Source organism: Rhodamnia argentea, chromosome 11, assembly GCF_020921035.1.
Source record: "Rhodamnia argentea isolate NSW1041297 chromosome 11, ASM2092103v1, whole genome shotgun sequence".
NCBI classification, from domain to species: domain Eukaryota; kingdom Viridiplantae; phylum Streptophyta; class Magnoliopsida; order Myrtales; family Myrtaceae; genus Rhodamnia; species Rhodamnia argentea.
The window spans coordinates 13,744,241-13,756,563 of NC_063160.1; the positions used below are offsets into that span (position 1 = coordinate 13,744,241).

The 12,323-nt window shown below is 40.1% G+C and overlaps 1 protein-coding gene across 3 annotated transcripts; it reads left to right on the forward strand.

Moving 5' to 3' along the window:
• The first annotated feature begins 4,104 nt into the window (after positions 1 to 4,104).
• Positions 4,105 to 9,984, forward strand: LOC115736324 (zinc finger CCCH domain-containing protein 68-like). Of its 3 annotated transcripts, XM_048272131.1 has the most exons (7): positions 4,105 to 4,177; positions 4,293 to 4,509; positions 7,141 to 7,272; positions 7,441 to 7,565; positions 7,659 to 7,750; positions 7,899 to 9,647; positions 9,692 to 9,984. In XM_048272131.1, the coding sequence occupies exons 2-6, from the start codon at positions 4,444 to 4,446 to the stop codon at positions 9,644 to 9,646; spliced, it is 2,163 nt and encodes a 720-aa protein (XP_048128088.1). In that variant the 5' UTR covers positions 4,105 to 4,177; positions 4,293 to 4,443; the 3' UTR covers position 9,647; positions 9,692 to 9,984. The 3 variants fall into 3 exon arrangements, with proteins under 3 accessions (XP_048128088.1, XP_048128087.1, XP_048128089.1); XM_048272130.1 differs by having other exon boundaries at positions 4,110 to 4,509; XM_048272132.1 differs by having other exon boundaries at positions 4,110 to 4,509; positions 7,150 to 7,272.
• The last annotated feature ends 2,339 nt before the right edge of the window (positions 9,985 to 12,323 follow it).

The following is a 12,323-nucleotide window of genomic DNA, read 5'->3' on the forward strand; positions in this document are numbered from 1 at the left end:
AAACAGCTTCCCCTCACATATTTTGTGGTAAATCGGAACTATTCAACAATACATTCATTGTTTCCTTTAAAGATTAATTGTTCCTTTCCACCACTCCATTAGATTGTAGCGCATAAGGAAGGGTGATTTGGTGAATGATATCGAATTCATAACAGATTTCATCAAAAGGAAATTTATATTCATATCCTCTATCACTTCTTATTATTTTTATTTTCTTATTTAATTGAATTTCAACTTCGGACTTATAAATTTTAAATGCATTCACAGCCTCATCTTTACTATTAAGCAAGTAAACATAACAATATCTTGTATAGTCATTTATAAATATGATAAAATACTTCTTACCACCCCTAGATGGTATTGTTTTCATATCACATATGTTTGTGTATATTAGATCTAAAGGTTCCGCATTTCTATTACCTACAAAATGAAATTGAGGCTTAGAAAATTTAAACTCAATACACATTTGGCATTTTTCATTTAGATAGTCAAATTTTGGCAATAACTTCATGTTCATTAATTTCTTTATTAACTTATAATTAACGTGTCCTAATCTAGCATGCTATAAATCATGAGACTCAAGCATATAAGCATAAATAACTTTATTTTTATTAATATCATCCTTGATTACAACAGTCATTACATTTAATTTGAAAAGACCATCACTAAGATATCCCTTTCCTATATACATCTCATTTTTGGAGAGTACAAAATTATCATATATAAACATCAACTTGAAGCCATTCTTGCTTAGGAGAGATCCGGACACTAAATTTTTGTGTATGTCCGGCACATGTAGCACATTGGTTAGTGTCACTGTTTTCCTAGAGGTCATATTCAGAGCAACCTTTCCAACACCTTCAACCTTAGATGTTAATGAATTACCCATGTATAGTTTTTCATCACCCCCTACAAATGTGTAAGATAAGAACATCAATTTGTTGGCGCAAATGTGACGAGTTACTCTAGTGTCAACCTACCATTCTTTGAGGTTTTCCACCATGTTGCACTCGAATATCATAGCGATAAGGTTGATATTATCAACACTACTGGAAATCTCTTCCACCACATTTGCCCGAGTCTTCTTTCTTTTCTTGGCACTGCAATCTTTGGCACGATGTCCAGACTTTCCACAATTATCACAAAAAAATTTTCTGGTCTTGGGTGGATCCCTCTCCATTCCTTTTCCTTTTCTTGTTGGATTTTGATCATTCTTCAACAACGTTGGCCCTTCAAACCTCCGGTTTGCTGTCAACTTTTTTCTCGGAAAACCTATTATCTTCCTGTATCCTCAACCGTCCAATTAGGTCTTGAAGTAATAACTCATTTATCTTATATTTGAGATAATTCTTGAAACCTTTCGAGGACGGTGGTAACTTTTCAATGAAAGCAACCACTTGAAATGATTCACTTACAATCATACCTTCAGCATGAATGTCATGCATGATCACTTGAAGTTCCCGAACTTGACTTAAGATAGTTTTAGAATCTACCATAAAAATTTGTCGACGATGAATTTCTTCAACCCATCATCTTCTGTTTGTACTTCTTGTCCAGACTTTCCCATAATTCTTTAGCCGTTTTCAACGAACTATAAACGTTATAGATGGAATTGTCCAAACCATTGAGGATGTAATTGCGACACGGGAAGTCAGAATGCTTCCACGCATCTATCACAACAAACTTTTTTTGTCCGCCTCTCCTTCATCCAACTTAAGAGCATCCTTTGTGAGGAACATTGCCAGATTCAATGTTGTAAGATAGAACAACATTTTCTATTGCTATCTTTTGAAATCGGCCCCATTGAACTTTTTTGGCATCTCTCCATGAGTTGGTACATAAGCAATAGGTGTCACCGATGTTGTAGCCATTTTTGTTATGAAAACAGAAAATTTGCAACGAAAAGCAACGATACAAACCAAATTGTCTTAAAATTGTTTGAACCTATGTGTATGTATACGCATAAGAGAGTTGATAGACAAACTTGAAATTGAATGCAGTTGAGTAATCCGAATGCGCATGGATAATCCGAGCCCAACGAATTCACGTTGTGTCCTTAAGAAAATTTGTCCCCTCCACTGGTACTCAAGGTCCTTGGACAATTGTCTCTCGGGATAGAATAGATTACCTTTCCTATGAAGCGGTACTACTCCAATAGGAAACCTTCGAACTCAACTTTGCGGAATAATCACACAAAATGATGACGATGAGAAAGAATGACAAAATGACGATAATGCCGAAAGTGAAAAAAAAATTGAATTAATTCGAGGCAGTCAATGTTTGTATTTATAGGCGGTGAAGCGATTAAGAATGAAGAGTCACGAACCCGAACAGATATCTTCCAAATGAACATATTTGTTCAAAGAAAAAATTTCCAGACAAACATGTCTATTTGGATAAAAAAAACTGATGGGCTCCAAAAAAGAATAGGAACCAGCCCGGCCAGCCCAGTCCAGGCCCAAGCCAGAGCCGAGCCGGTGGGCGGCGGCGCGCGTGTGTGAGTCAAGCTTTGCTCTCCCTTCCACAAAAGTGGGATGCCCCTTGGGGCCCAAACTCATATGTGAGATTTCTATATTTAAACCCACCTCTCAACTCCTCTTCTTTCCAATATGGAATTTGCTCCATCCCTCACTTCTCATTCACCTTATTATGGGATTTGAAGACCAAAGTCCCAACAATGGTAACTGGAATTGAACTTGTTGCTTGCAATCTTTATCATGGAGACTATGGAGACTAGACATGGACTTTGTCGCTTGTCTTTGTTGCTTGCAATTATAGTCACGGCAACCATATGTTGACTTTGTTGCTCACTTGTTGTCATCGGTAGATGGGCAAACTCTAGTCGCGGCTTCTTGTGGTGCCATTGTTATTGCAATCGATGGATGGATGGACGAGCAAAGCTTGCGGCCATGGTCGAGGCCATATTGGATGAGTAACGAACCGAAGGCGAGTGATGACGGAGGGATAGGTTGGGTTGACCGTAAGCAACACCGGGAAGGGTGGAGATGGTCGCTGAATGAGATGGTGCTCTATGATTGAGGAGGAACCGTCGGCTGTCGTGGACGACAACCAAATTGGTAGAGGAAAACAGAAAATCATGTTTTTATTTTTTATTCCAACTCATCCAACACGTGTCTAATTATTGTTGGGAATGAGTAAAAAACACGTATCACGTCTTCCATTGACGTGGCACTTTTGCAACCATTGAATGTTTTCTCGACTCCTCTATATAAAGGTGCTTGGATCCAACCACGGATTTGTTCCCTCTCTCTTTCTTTTCGTCTTTTTCCTCTTCTTGAAATCCCTAAATCTTCGGACAAAAAAAAAAAATCCCTAAATCTAAACCCTAGTAGAACAAATCTTTCCGAACATAATGATTTGCAATCGTCGCGGCGGCGACAGAAACAGAGCTAGCTCGTCGTTGCCATTGCAATTCGCCACTGTTAGGCTACTATTTGCAATCGTAGCTATCTCAGGTCACCAATTATGACCATCCCATGTGCCATTCGCATGGATGAGAACTATTCAATGTCTAGTAGGACGACGCTCGTATTGCTCTCTTTGCCGATTTTTTTTTTTCTGGCAAGAACAAAGCCGGGCCATCGTTGCCATTGCAATTCGCCGCTCTCAGGCTACTATTTGCAATCATAGCTATCTCGGGTCACCGCTTATGGCGGTCTCGTGTGCTATTCGCATGGATTACAAGTATTCAATGTCTAGCAAGACGACACTTGTATTGCTCTCCTTGTGATTTTTTTTCCTCGGGTAAAGAAAGAGCCGGCCCGTTGTTGCCATCGCAGCTTGCTGCTCATGGGCTACTGTTTACGACCGTAGCCATCTCGAGTCACCGCTTACGACCATCCCACGTGCCGTTCGCATGGGTTGCAAATGTCCAATGTCTAGCAGACGACGCTCGTCTTGCTCTCCCGGCGATTCGAGTTTGCGTCGTCCGGCGTAGCCGTACATCTACGTCTCTACTTAAAAATAAAAAAAATTTGTAGCCAGCACTTTTCTTCGTCACCAAGCCAAGGCAGCAAACCCTAGCCATAGGAGAAAGGTCAAAAGGAAGGGAAAATCTTAGCTGTCGCTCGCCTCCCTCCAAAACAAGGCCAGCGTCATCCAAATCATTAACTTCATCAGCAACAGTAGGACATCCACTCAGACAACCGCAACGAAGGTAAGCTCTTGATTATCCTTCCTCTTCTTCTCGCCAACAGACGCGTCGCTTCATCATCTTCCCAAAACAAGCACCGTTCCTCATTCACTCTCTCTCCCCCTCCCGCTCTCGCTAGGGTTCCGCGGCGGTTTCGTATATAAAGCCAGCTTCATGAATCGGTCCGCCCTGCTTCGCATTCCGAATCGCCGCCGGCAGAGAACGAGGAACGGAGTGACTAGCAGCACTGGAGATCGTCCGCTCGGTGACTCGCGAGTCGTCGAGAAGACATGAAGAGCAGCAGGACCAAGAGTTCGAAGCGCGTGTCGTGGGCTTCGGGCGATAAGCTTTGTCAGGTACTGCGATGGGGTTAACACATTTTCCGTTGGCGAAGAATCAATTGAGTTCGATTTTGAGGATGGAGGACAAAAAGAGTTGAGATGTTGATTTCCTTGTGCTTGAAGAGTTCTTTTTTTGGCATTTTAGAGAAGTGCGTATCGAAATTGATTGGTTAGTTTGAGACGGTAAATTGCTGCGTCCGTTCAAGGCAGCATTCCGAAGTCTCTGCTTGACGGACGGTAAAATGCATTCGCTTTTAGTTAGTTGATTGATGATTTGATTTCCACTCTGTTCAATTTCAAGCTTTTTGAAAAGATTACCTTGCTTGTGCTTGGGTAAATTGTGGCAGATTTTTGCTGTCCTCTGTTGAACTATTTTTCCGGTTAGTGGCAGATATTTTCATCGGTACGATGATCGCATTGTTAATTTTCCATGTTCGATAATCTAAGACTTCATGTTAAACGAGCTTAAAGCTACGATATGATGTGGATCTCGACTTAAGTGGAGTGTACTTATAAAAGACTATTCCGGAACGACTTGCCAGTTTTGTAGGTTTAGTGTGGTTATGTGCAAATTAAATTTCATAGGAACAGACAAGTGAGAATTCTAATAAGCGTACGGAGTGACCTATGAGCAAGAACCATATTTCCCGAGAGATGGAGTTTATATATTACTTATGTGTATAAAATCAGCGTTTTGGAAAGAATAACTCGAGCTATATTTACAGCTCCAGTTGGCATTCAATTGCTATCCGTTTATGTGGGATGTCTTTAACATATTTGCAAAGGGGGATCAGATTTACAGTTGTTTTGGGGCACCACGGTTATTCATGGAGAGATTACTCCATAGAGTATAATGAAATATGGAAACTTATTCCTTGCTCTGATTGCGTTATTACCAATTACAAAGACTAAATACTCTGTGAAAGAGAAAGTCTGCCAGAATGTCAAAAATAAGTGCCGAAATCTGCATAGGAGAGGTTTTACGAGCCGTTTATAAACTTCAGGTGCAGGTAAAGGATCTCCCAATCTTGTTAGTTACTTTCTGAATTGTATCACATAAGAAAGCTGATTGCAGCTATCCCCAGACAATCGCTTGACTTAGATGAATCTGCAGTGGTGTAATTTCTTAGTCTAGACAAAGACTTGAGATTGTAAATTCATGTTAAAGACATATTTTTGTGTTACAAACCTTAAGCTTCTCTAAACAGTGTTACTCGAAGACTTGCATATGCTTGGTCATTCAATGCAATGTCCATTATCTTGATTTAACATTTTGGGGGAACTAATCATTTTCTCTGATTTAGTGTGCCTTATATGCACTGACTGAGCATTTTCTGTGTTATTTATTGAAAGATTCAGTCGGTACAACCAATGCACAGGCGGCTTGTGAATTTTTCTCCTCCAGGCCTTTTTTTAGGATAACATTCCCTAATTTAATCAAGCAGGTCAACTTGTTCTGCTAGTAACAAGTATTTGTGGGTTGACAAAAATAAGCTTTCTTGATGATCTAGATTTTGGAATAGAACTTTGCCATCCCATATTAAACTGCTGTGTCTTCTGGAGTGGCTTTGACTTCTTGGCATGGCAGTCGGTAAAATTTTCAACTGGAATCACTTGCTTGAATGGTTAAATGACGTACATAAATAGCTTAATGAGCTAAACTTTAGCATGATTGACACACATTGTAATCCATGGTGAATATCAAGTCATATTGTTCTCCCTGATCTTTTGTTAGTCTGGGGGCCTTGACTTTAAAACTGCCTTTCATGTATAAATCTCTCATGAGTACTTTTTTCCATATTACTGATGACTAGCAATGATGGGGTTACAAATCGACTTTTGGACATGAAAGTAATATGACAATGTATATGTATATTCTTTTGTGTACAACTTTGATACAGGTAGGTCTGTAAATAACAATTAAGTGAAAAGACTTGATGATTCTCTGCTCTGCTCCTTGCATGTTCAATGATGTACATTTTAAAGGGTTCTTCAGGATTATTATCCATAGTTTAGAATATGGATTAAGCAAGTGATAAGCTTTTCCCTCTTCGGAGTTCGTTGGCAAAGTCCTAAGATATTGCGGGAATACTAACGGGACTTATAAGATTTGCAAACTGCGATGTATACAAGATCAGGACCTTATTAAAGACTTAAACGAAGCAATGAGAAGTTTATGAACTGCTGAGTATGCATTTTATTAAGGATAGCAGAAAGAAGCTAGTTAGAAGCTTCCTCTAAAGGACTATGAATCTGTGAGGAAGATTCGGGAGTTTAAAGATGTGCCAAAATATGCAATTACTAAGGATTGGTGAAAAAGCTCTTAAAAGAAGGTTTCCCTTTTTCCAATAGCATTCAAACTTCATTTGGAGGAGTATCTTCCTAAGATGATTTACATTGGTCATCTAATTAGTGAGTGTTAATCTAACTTTAGCTTCTCAACTATGTTATGAGGTAATACTGTTAATGAGCTGATGTTCTTCTACTGTTATGAAGAATATGCGACAATGTTATTTGTAAGTGGTTGTTATTATGTCAAACCTGAGTACCTTAGAAGATTGTCCTTGCACGTAGTTTTGTGCAGTCCTTGTCGAGGAATTGTCCTTCACAGGTTGTACCGAACGCTAAGCATAATTTTCTGGCAAGTTGCTGCAGATATCGGATTTGAATGGTGCGAAATTTGACGCCGTGCCCCCGGGATATGGAGGCAGCTCTCCGACAAAGCAATCAAGAGAGCGTATTCGAGTCCCTTGCATTCATTGGAGCTGCCCTCCCAAAGTAAGATTCTCCGTTCTAAGATATCTTCAGCTCATGTTATCGTTATATATTTTCTCGGGCATTAAATATGGTCTGTGGCTAATTAATGTTTTATCTGAATGCATTCGGTGCCCTTTGTTGTTGAATTAAATTTACACTCCTGGTATTTCCTTTTGAATAATTTTGTAGTTTGCTGTGAGAAGCAACTGGCTTGTTGCCACTGGTGAAGAAAGTGAAGAGGCAAGAGCTGAAGACGGTCGAGCGTTGAGAGTGCTCGAGGAGTTTTACCCGCAGTCAATATATATACCAACTAAGTAAATATACTCTTTTATTCTGAACACTCATTTTTCTGGATTATATTATTCTGCATTTTCATTCTTCTCTTCTTTTTCTTTCTTTATTCTTAGCCCGTTTGTATCATCTGATGTCGCACGCGAAGACTATGATGATACCCTCACACCAATCATTCCCATCATCGGTGTTGAAGATACAGACACCAGTGAGTCTCCACCTGATTTGGAAACACTCAGCATTAATTTTACTACCTTTTTTTTAATGGTCGGAAATTAATTTTATTACCTCAACTTCAATACTTTCTTTCCAACTTCTGTCAGACTCTGAAACTCCTTCCTTGGAACTACTGGTAGGTAAACAGGAAAATAAAACTTCTATCGAAGAGAAGCAGATGAAAAGTTCAGGAGTTGAGACTATCTCTGTTGGAGATGTAGAGTTATCTGTTGAAGATGCAGAGTTAGCTGCTGCTGCAGCGGTGATGTTTTTCACTGTCCTCGTGAAGAACAGTGAGCAGGGAAATAAGGTTGACACCGATCTGCTCGTCAAATTCCTGAATGACCCCCAACTGTTTGGGAAGTTTTTGAAGAATGAAACTCAATCGCCTGAGTCAAAGCAAGCTATTCCCCAAATTTCTCAGTCAAGTACCCCACTTTCTCTACCAGAGTCAAAGCAGACAACTCTTTCACTTCCCATGTCAAGCCCGGAACTTCCCCCGGCCGAATCAAAGCTAATTGGTAGTCCCGAAGTTTTACCGTCTGAGTTGAAACAAATGTGTGCACCAAATCTCCTGTCAAACTCAGAACCTTCGGTAACCAAGTCAAGGCTATGTCACCCACCAATTACCCTGGCAAGCCCAAAACATGTTATACCTGTATCAGAGGAAAAAAGTTCACTAGCTCCTCCATCGAGCCCCAATATGTCGCTCCTCCATTCAAAGAAAAATCAACCACTGACTTCCCCAGCAAGCCCCAAAGTTGTGTTACCCGTGTCACAACATATTCTTCCACCAATACCTCCGTCAAGCCCTGAAGCTTCCCAACCTGTTACCAAACAAATATGTCCATCGATTCCCATTTCAATACCCAAACAGTTGCTAACCGAATCAAAGCAAGAAACTCCAATTCCTCTATCAAGCCCCGAGCTTTCGCTACCTCAACCCAAGCAAACATGTCCACCAAGTTCTGTGTCAAGCTGTGAGCTGCTATTGTTTGAACCAAAGCGGATAACTCCCCCAATTGGTCCGTCTCTGAAATTTCTGCCGCCGACCCCTGCTAATGCAATCTTTTCTGTACCAAACCAGATGCAACCTCCATTCAGGGCACCACAAGCTTGGCCAGTTGTTGTTCCATTGCCTGGGTTAGGTGGAGTGAACGCTCAGAGTTCTACTCCCCCCATTCAGTTTGCTGGTCCTCCATTAGCAACTTCATGGGCTGTGCCACATCGACCAACTTTCACCTATAAAGCGAGTCGTCTACCGACTCCTGTTCCAGTCCCAATTATGGCTGCAGGAAGAGCGCATCCTATGGATGTTCTACCGACTGCGCTGATTCCAACTTCCTGCACCATGCCAGTTCGGCCGACTTTCGCTCATGAGGTGAGTATTCTACCTGGTCCTACTCCCAACCCCACTATGTGGGCACCAACAGCACCAACAGCACATCCTGGGAGTGCTTTACTGTCTCCGCCAATACCACCTTCCAGCACTACAGCACGGCCACCTTTCACTTATAAGGTAAGCACGCTACCAAGTCCTGCTTCTGTCCCAACTACGGAGGCAGTGAGACCACACAATGTGAAAGATGCTAACTACTATAAGGACTTGGTAAGAAAACATGGAGGAGAGAAGCCAGAAAACTTGGTGCACATTGCACCAAATGGGGTAAATCAGAATCAACTGCAAAATCTGAAAATGGATCAAAATCTAGGACCTAATGAAGCGATGACACTCAAGAATGAGAAGATGATTTGCATGTTCTTTAATACTGCGAAGGGTTGCCGAAACGGGTCCAATTGCTCTTATCTGCATGAAATGCCTCCTCAGCAGGGGAGTGACGATCCAGCTGGGGAACAAAGTGCAAAGAGGATGAAATTTGGTGGTTAAAGTTTTGGGAGTTGATGGCTGTCATGAGTAAATGAGAATGGTAAGGACGTAAGAACAAGTATTTTCTTTGTCGGATCATAGAAGGATTAATTAATCGGAACCGGAGGGAGGACCAATTTTATTACCTAGTTAAATTATTTCGTGAGCAGATTTGACTCTGATTCTTTGGGTGTGTTAGACTGGAATCCCTGCTTGCCTTTTGCATATTTCATATGATGGAAACTAATTTTCGGAGTAAGCGTATCGGCAGCAATTACATTCATCGTTGGTTGGATTTGGATTTTTATCATAGGAAACTAATTTTCGGGTTGAGCGTATCTGCAGCGATTACATTTAAAGCTGGTTGGAATTTTATCATTAATGGATTGGCCTTGCAAATACGGTAACTTAGTAAATTCTGTCGGAGCGTTGTCGGAAGTCATATGTCGAGGAATAACTCGCACCTGGAATCGTCATTTTCTTGTGATCGTCAAGCTGAACAGCAAGCATTTGGCAGACTTCTAATGGGGACGTGCGAATGGATCGGTCAACCATCATCGGGACCTTTCTCACCTCTTGAAAATTCAGACCGCGCGTGAATAACGGCTTGGTAATCTGTTCCGACATTTTGAAGACCTACGTTGGATTCCCAGTACCCCGCCGAGAAAAGGTTGCCCTTACTGCGATTGGATTCTCGGGTCTCCTGTTCTGGTAAGAGGCGATAAAAGAGGCTGTAAAAGATAATTGGACTTCCGATGCCCCGGTCCGTATATGCTAATTCTGCGTCGAGACCCTGATAAAAGATCCGGAAAGTAAGGCTTAGTTTATTTTTGCGAAAAATGTGATACTTTAAGAAAATATTTTTCGAGAAGTTCTCTCTCTCTCTTTTTTCTAGAAAATGACAGAATTTTTTGGAGCTTGGGCAGAACGCCAACATATCAATTGATAAAAATAAAAAAAAACATCTGCGCCGGTTGTGAATAAACCAGTTTATTTAAATAATAACGCTCACAAGTACAGCTAAACAGCTTTTGATTTCCGATAGAGAATTGAAGAAACATGGCCACCACAGCTGACTTATTCTTTCTTTCTTTTTTTCTTTTTTCTGGTTCTATTGTATTTTACAAGTCATACCACGCGCTATATGCCGTGTATTGCTCCCTTATTTACACATCCTCTCACCCCTGAGAAAGTGGGGAATTGAAATCCCGACCTCCCCCTTCCCAAGTAGGCAGTGAGGCAACCTCCCGTGATTACCATAGCAGATTGAAAAGCCCCAAGATTCCGATCAGGGGGGAAAAAAAAGCAACAAGACGAGAAAAAACTATGGGAAGCATCACTGACTAACGAAAATCAGGGTATGTTTGTTCGAGTGAGAATTTTTCAAAATTTAATTTTTTTTTGTTTTGAATTTTCACCCCATTTGGTTTATTGAAAATGATTAATTAACGAAAATTCATTTAAGATAAAAAAGAAGAAGACGACATGTATATTTAAAGTTAGGAAAATGAATTTTCTAATATGGAAAAGGAAAAATATTTGTCTTATTTTCCCCTATTGAGAAAGAGAGAGAAGAAGGCTCGCCAAGATCGCATGCAAGATCCTAATCCCATGAAAGTCATTTTCCTCCACTTTGAACTAGAGGTTTAACCTTTGGGGACAAAAAAAAAAAAAAAAGAACACGGGAAATTAATGAAAATGTTTTTTAAATATTAATATTGCGAAATAAATGGGACCTAAATGTAGATATATATATGACACAAAAAAATGTAGATATATATATTCCTATCAAATGAATGTTTGGTAAAGTATCAAAAGAAGATTGAAAAGTAAAAAAAAAATTCAATTAAAGTGAAAAGGTAAAACTAGAAATTTCAATAAATTTAAAAAAAAAAACTAAAAAGGAAAAACCATAGATTGCGGCGGCCGCCGCCGCAGTAGCTAAAATCGAAGAAGGCGACCGCTTACCTGACCTCTACACAGCCGTTTTCATGGTGGTCTACCACAACGAAATCAGAGTGATTGAACGTGAGCGTGAGCAAGAATAGAGAAAATGAGTTGGGGAATCGTGATTATCGAATCCATAGATATGAGATTGAGGAATCTTCTCTGCACGACTGTTGCTGGTGGAGTGTGGTCCAAATCCACCGATTAGAGATCACCATAGAGAGAGGAGACGACGGGATTTCAGGTGATCACGAGCGTCATTTATGCACGGCCATGCAGCGGTACGTCTTTATCGTGTAGAAATCTTCATCAAGGAGCGCAAAGGTCTTCTTCTTTGTCTTGTGAAGGTTACCACCACCGTCAAAGTTACGTATTTTATTTAAGGGATAAGTGCGTCATCGAGAGTTTTAAAACTTATCACGACGGTACAATTGAATCCCAAAACTTTCAAAAAGTGCAATTAAATCCTAAAACTTGTCAGAAAGTGCAATTAAGTCATAAAAATTTCAAAAAATACAATTAAATCATAAAACTTGTCAAATTGGTGAAATCAAATCATTCCACTCAATGCACTTTTAAAAGTTTTATGACTTAATTATACATTTTGAAAATTTTAAGACTTGACTGCACCGAGTGTCAAAACTTGATTGTACTTTTTGACAAGTTTTAAGACTTTCAGCACACTTCTCCTTTTTTTTAATGTTATCCAATGCAAGTCTATCTTACCCATTGTTACGGATTTCTTTCCCAG

Bases quoted from the DNA above. Each gene is read 5' to 3' on its own strand.
- LOC115736324 (XM_048272131.1), top strand. From the start codon at position 4,444: ATGAAGAGCAGCAGGACCAAGAGTTCGAAGCGCGTGTCGTGGGCTTCG. The intron at 4,510-7,140 runs GTACTGCGATGG...TTTTCTGGCAAG, and splicing joins CGGGCGATAAGCTTTGTCAG to TTGCTGCAGATATCGGATTT. The intron at 7,273-7,440 runs GTAAGATTCTCC...ATAATTTTGTAG, and splicing joins ATTGGAGCTGCCCTCCCAAA to TTTGCTGTGAGAAGCAACTG.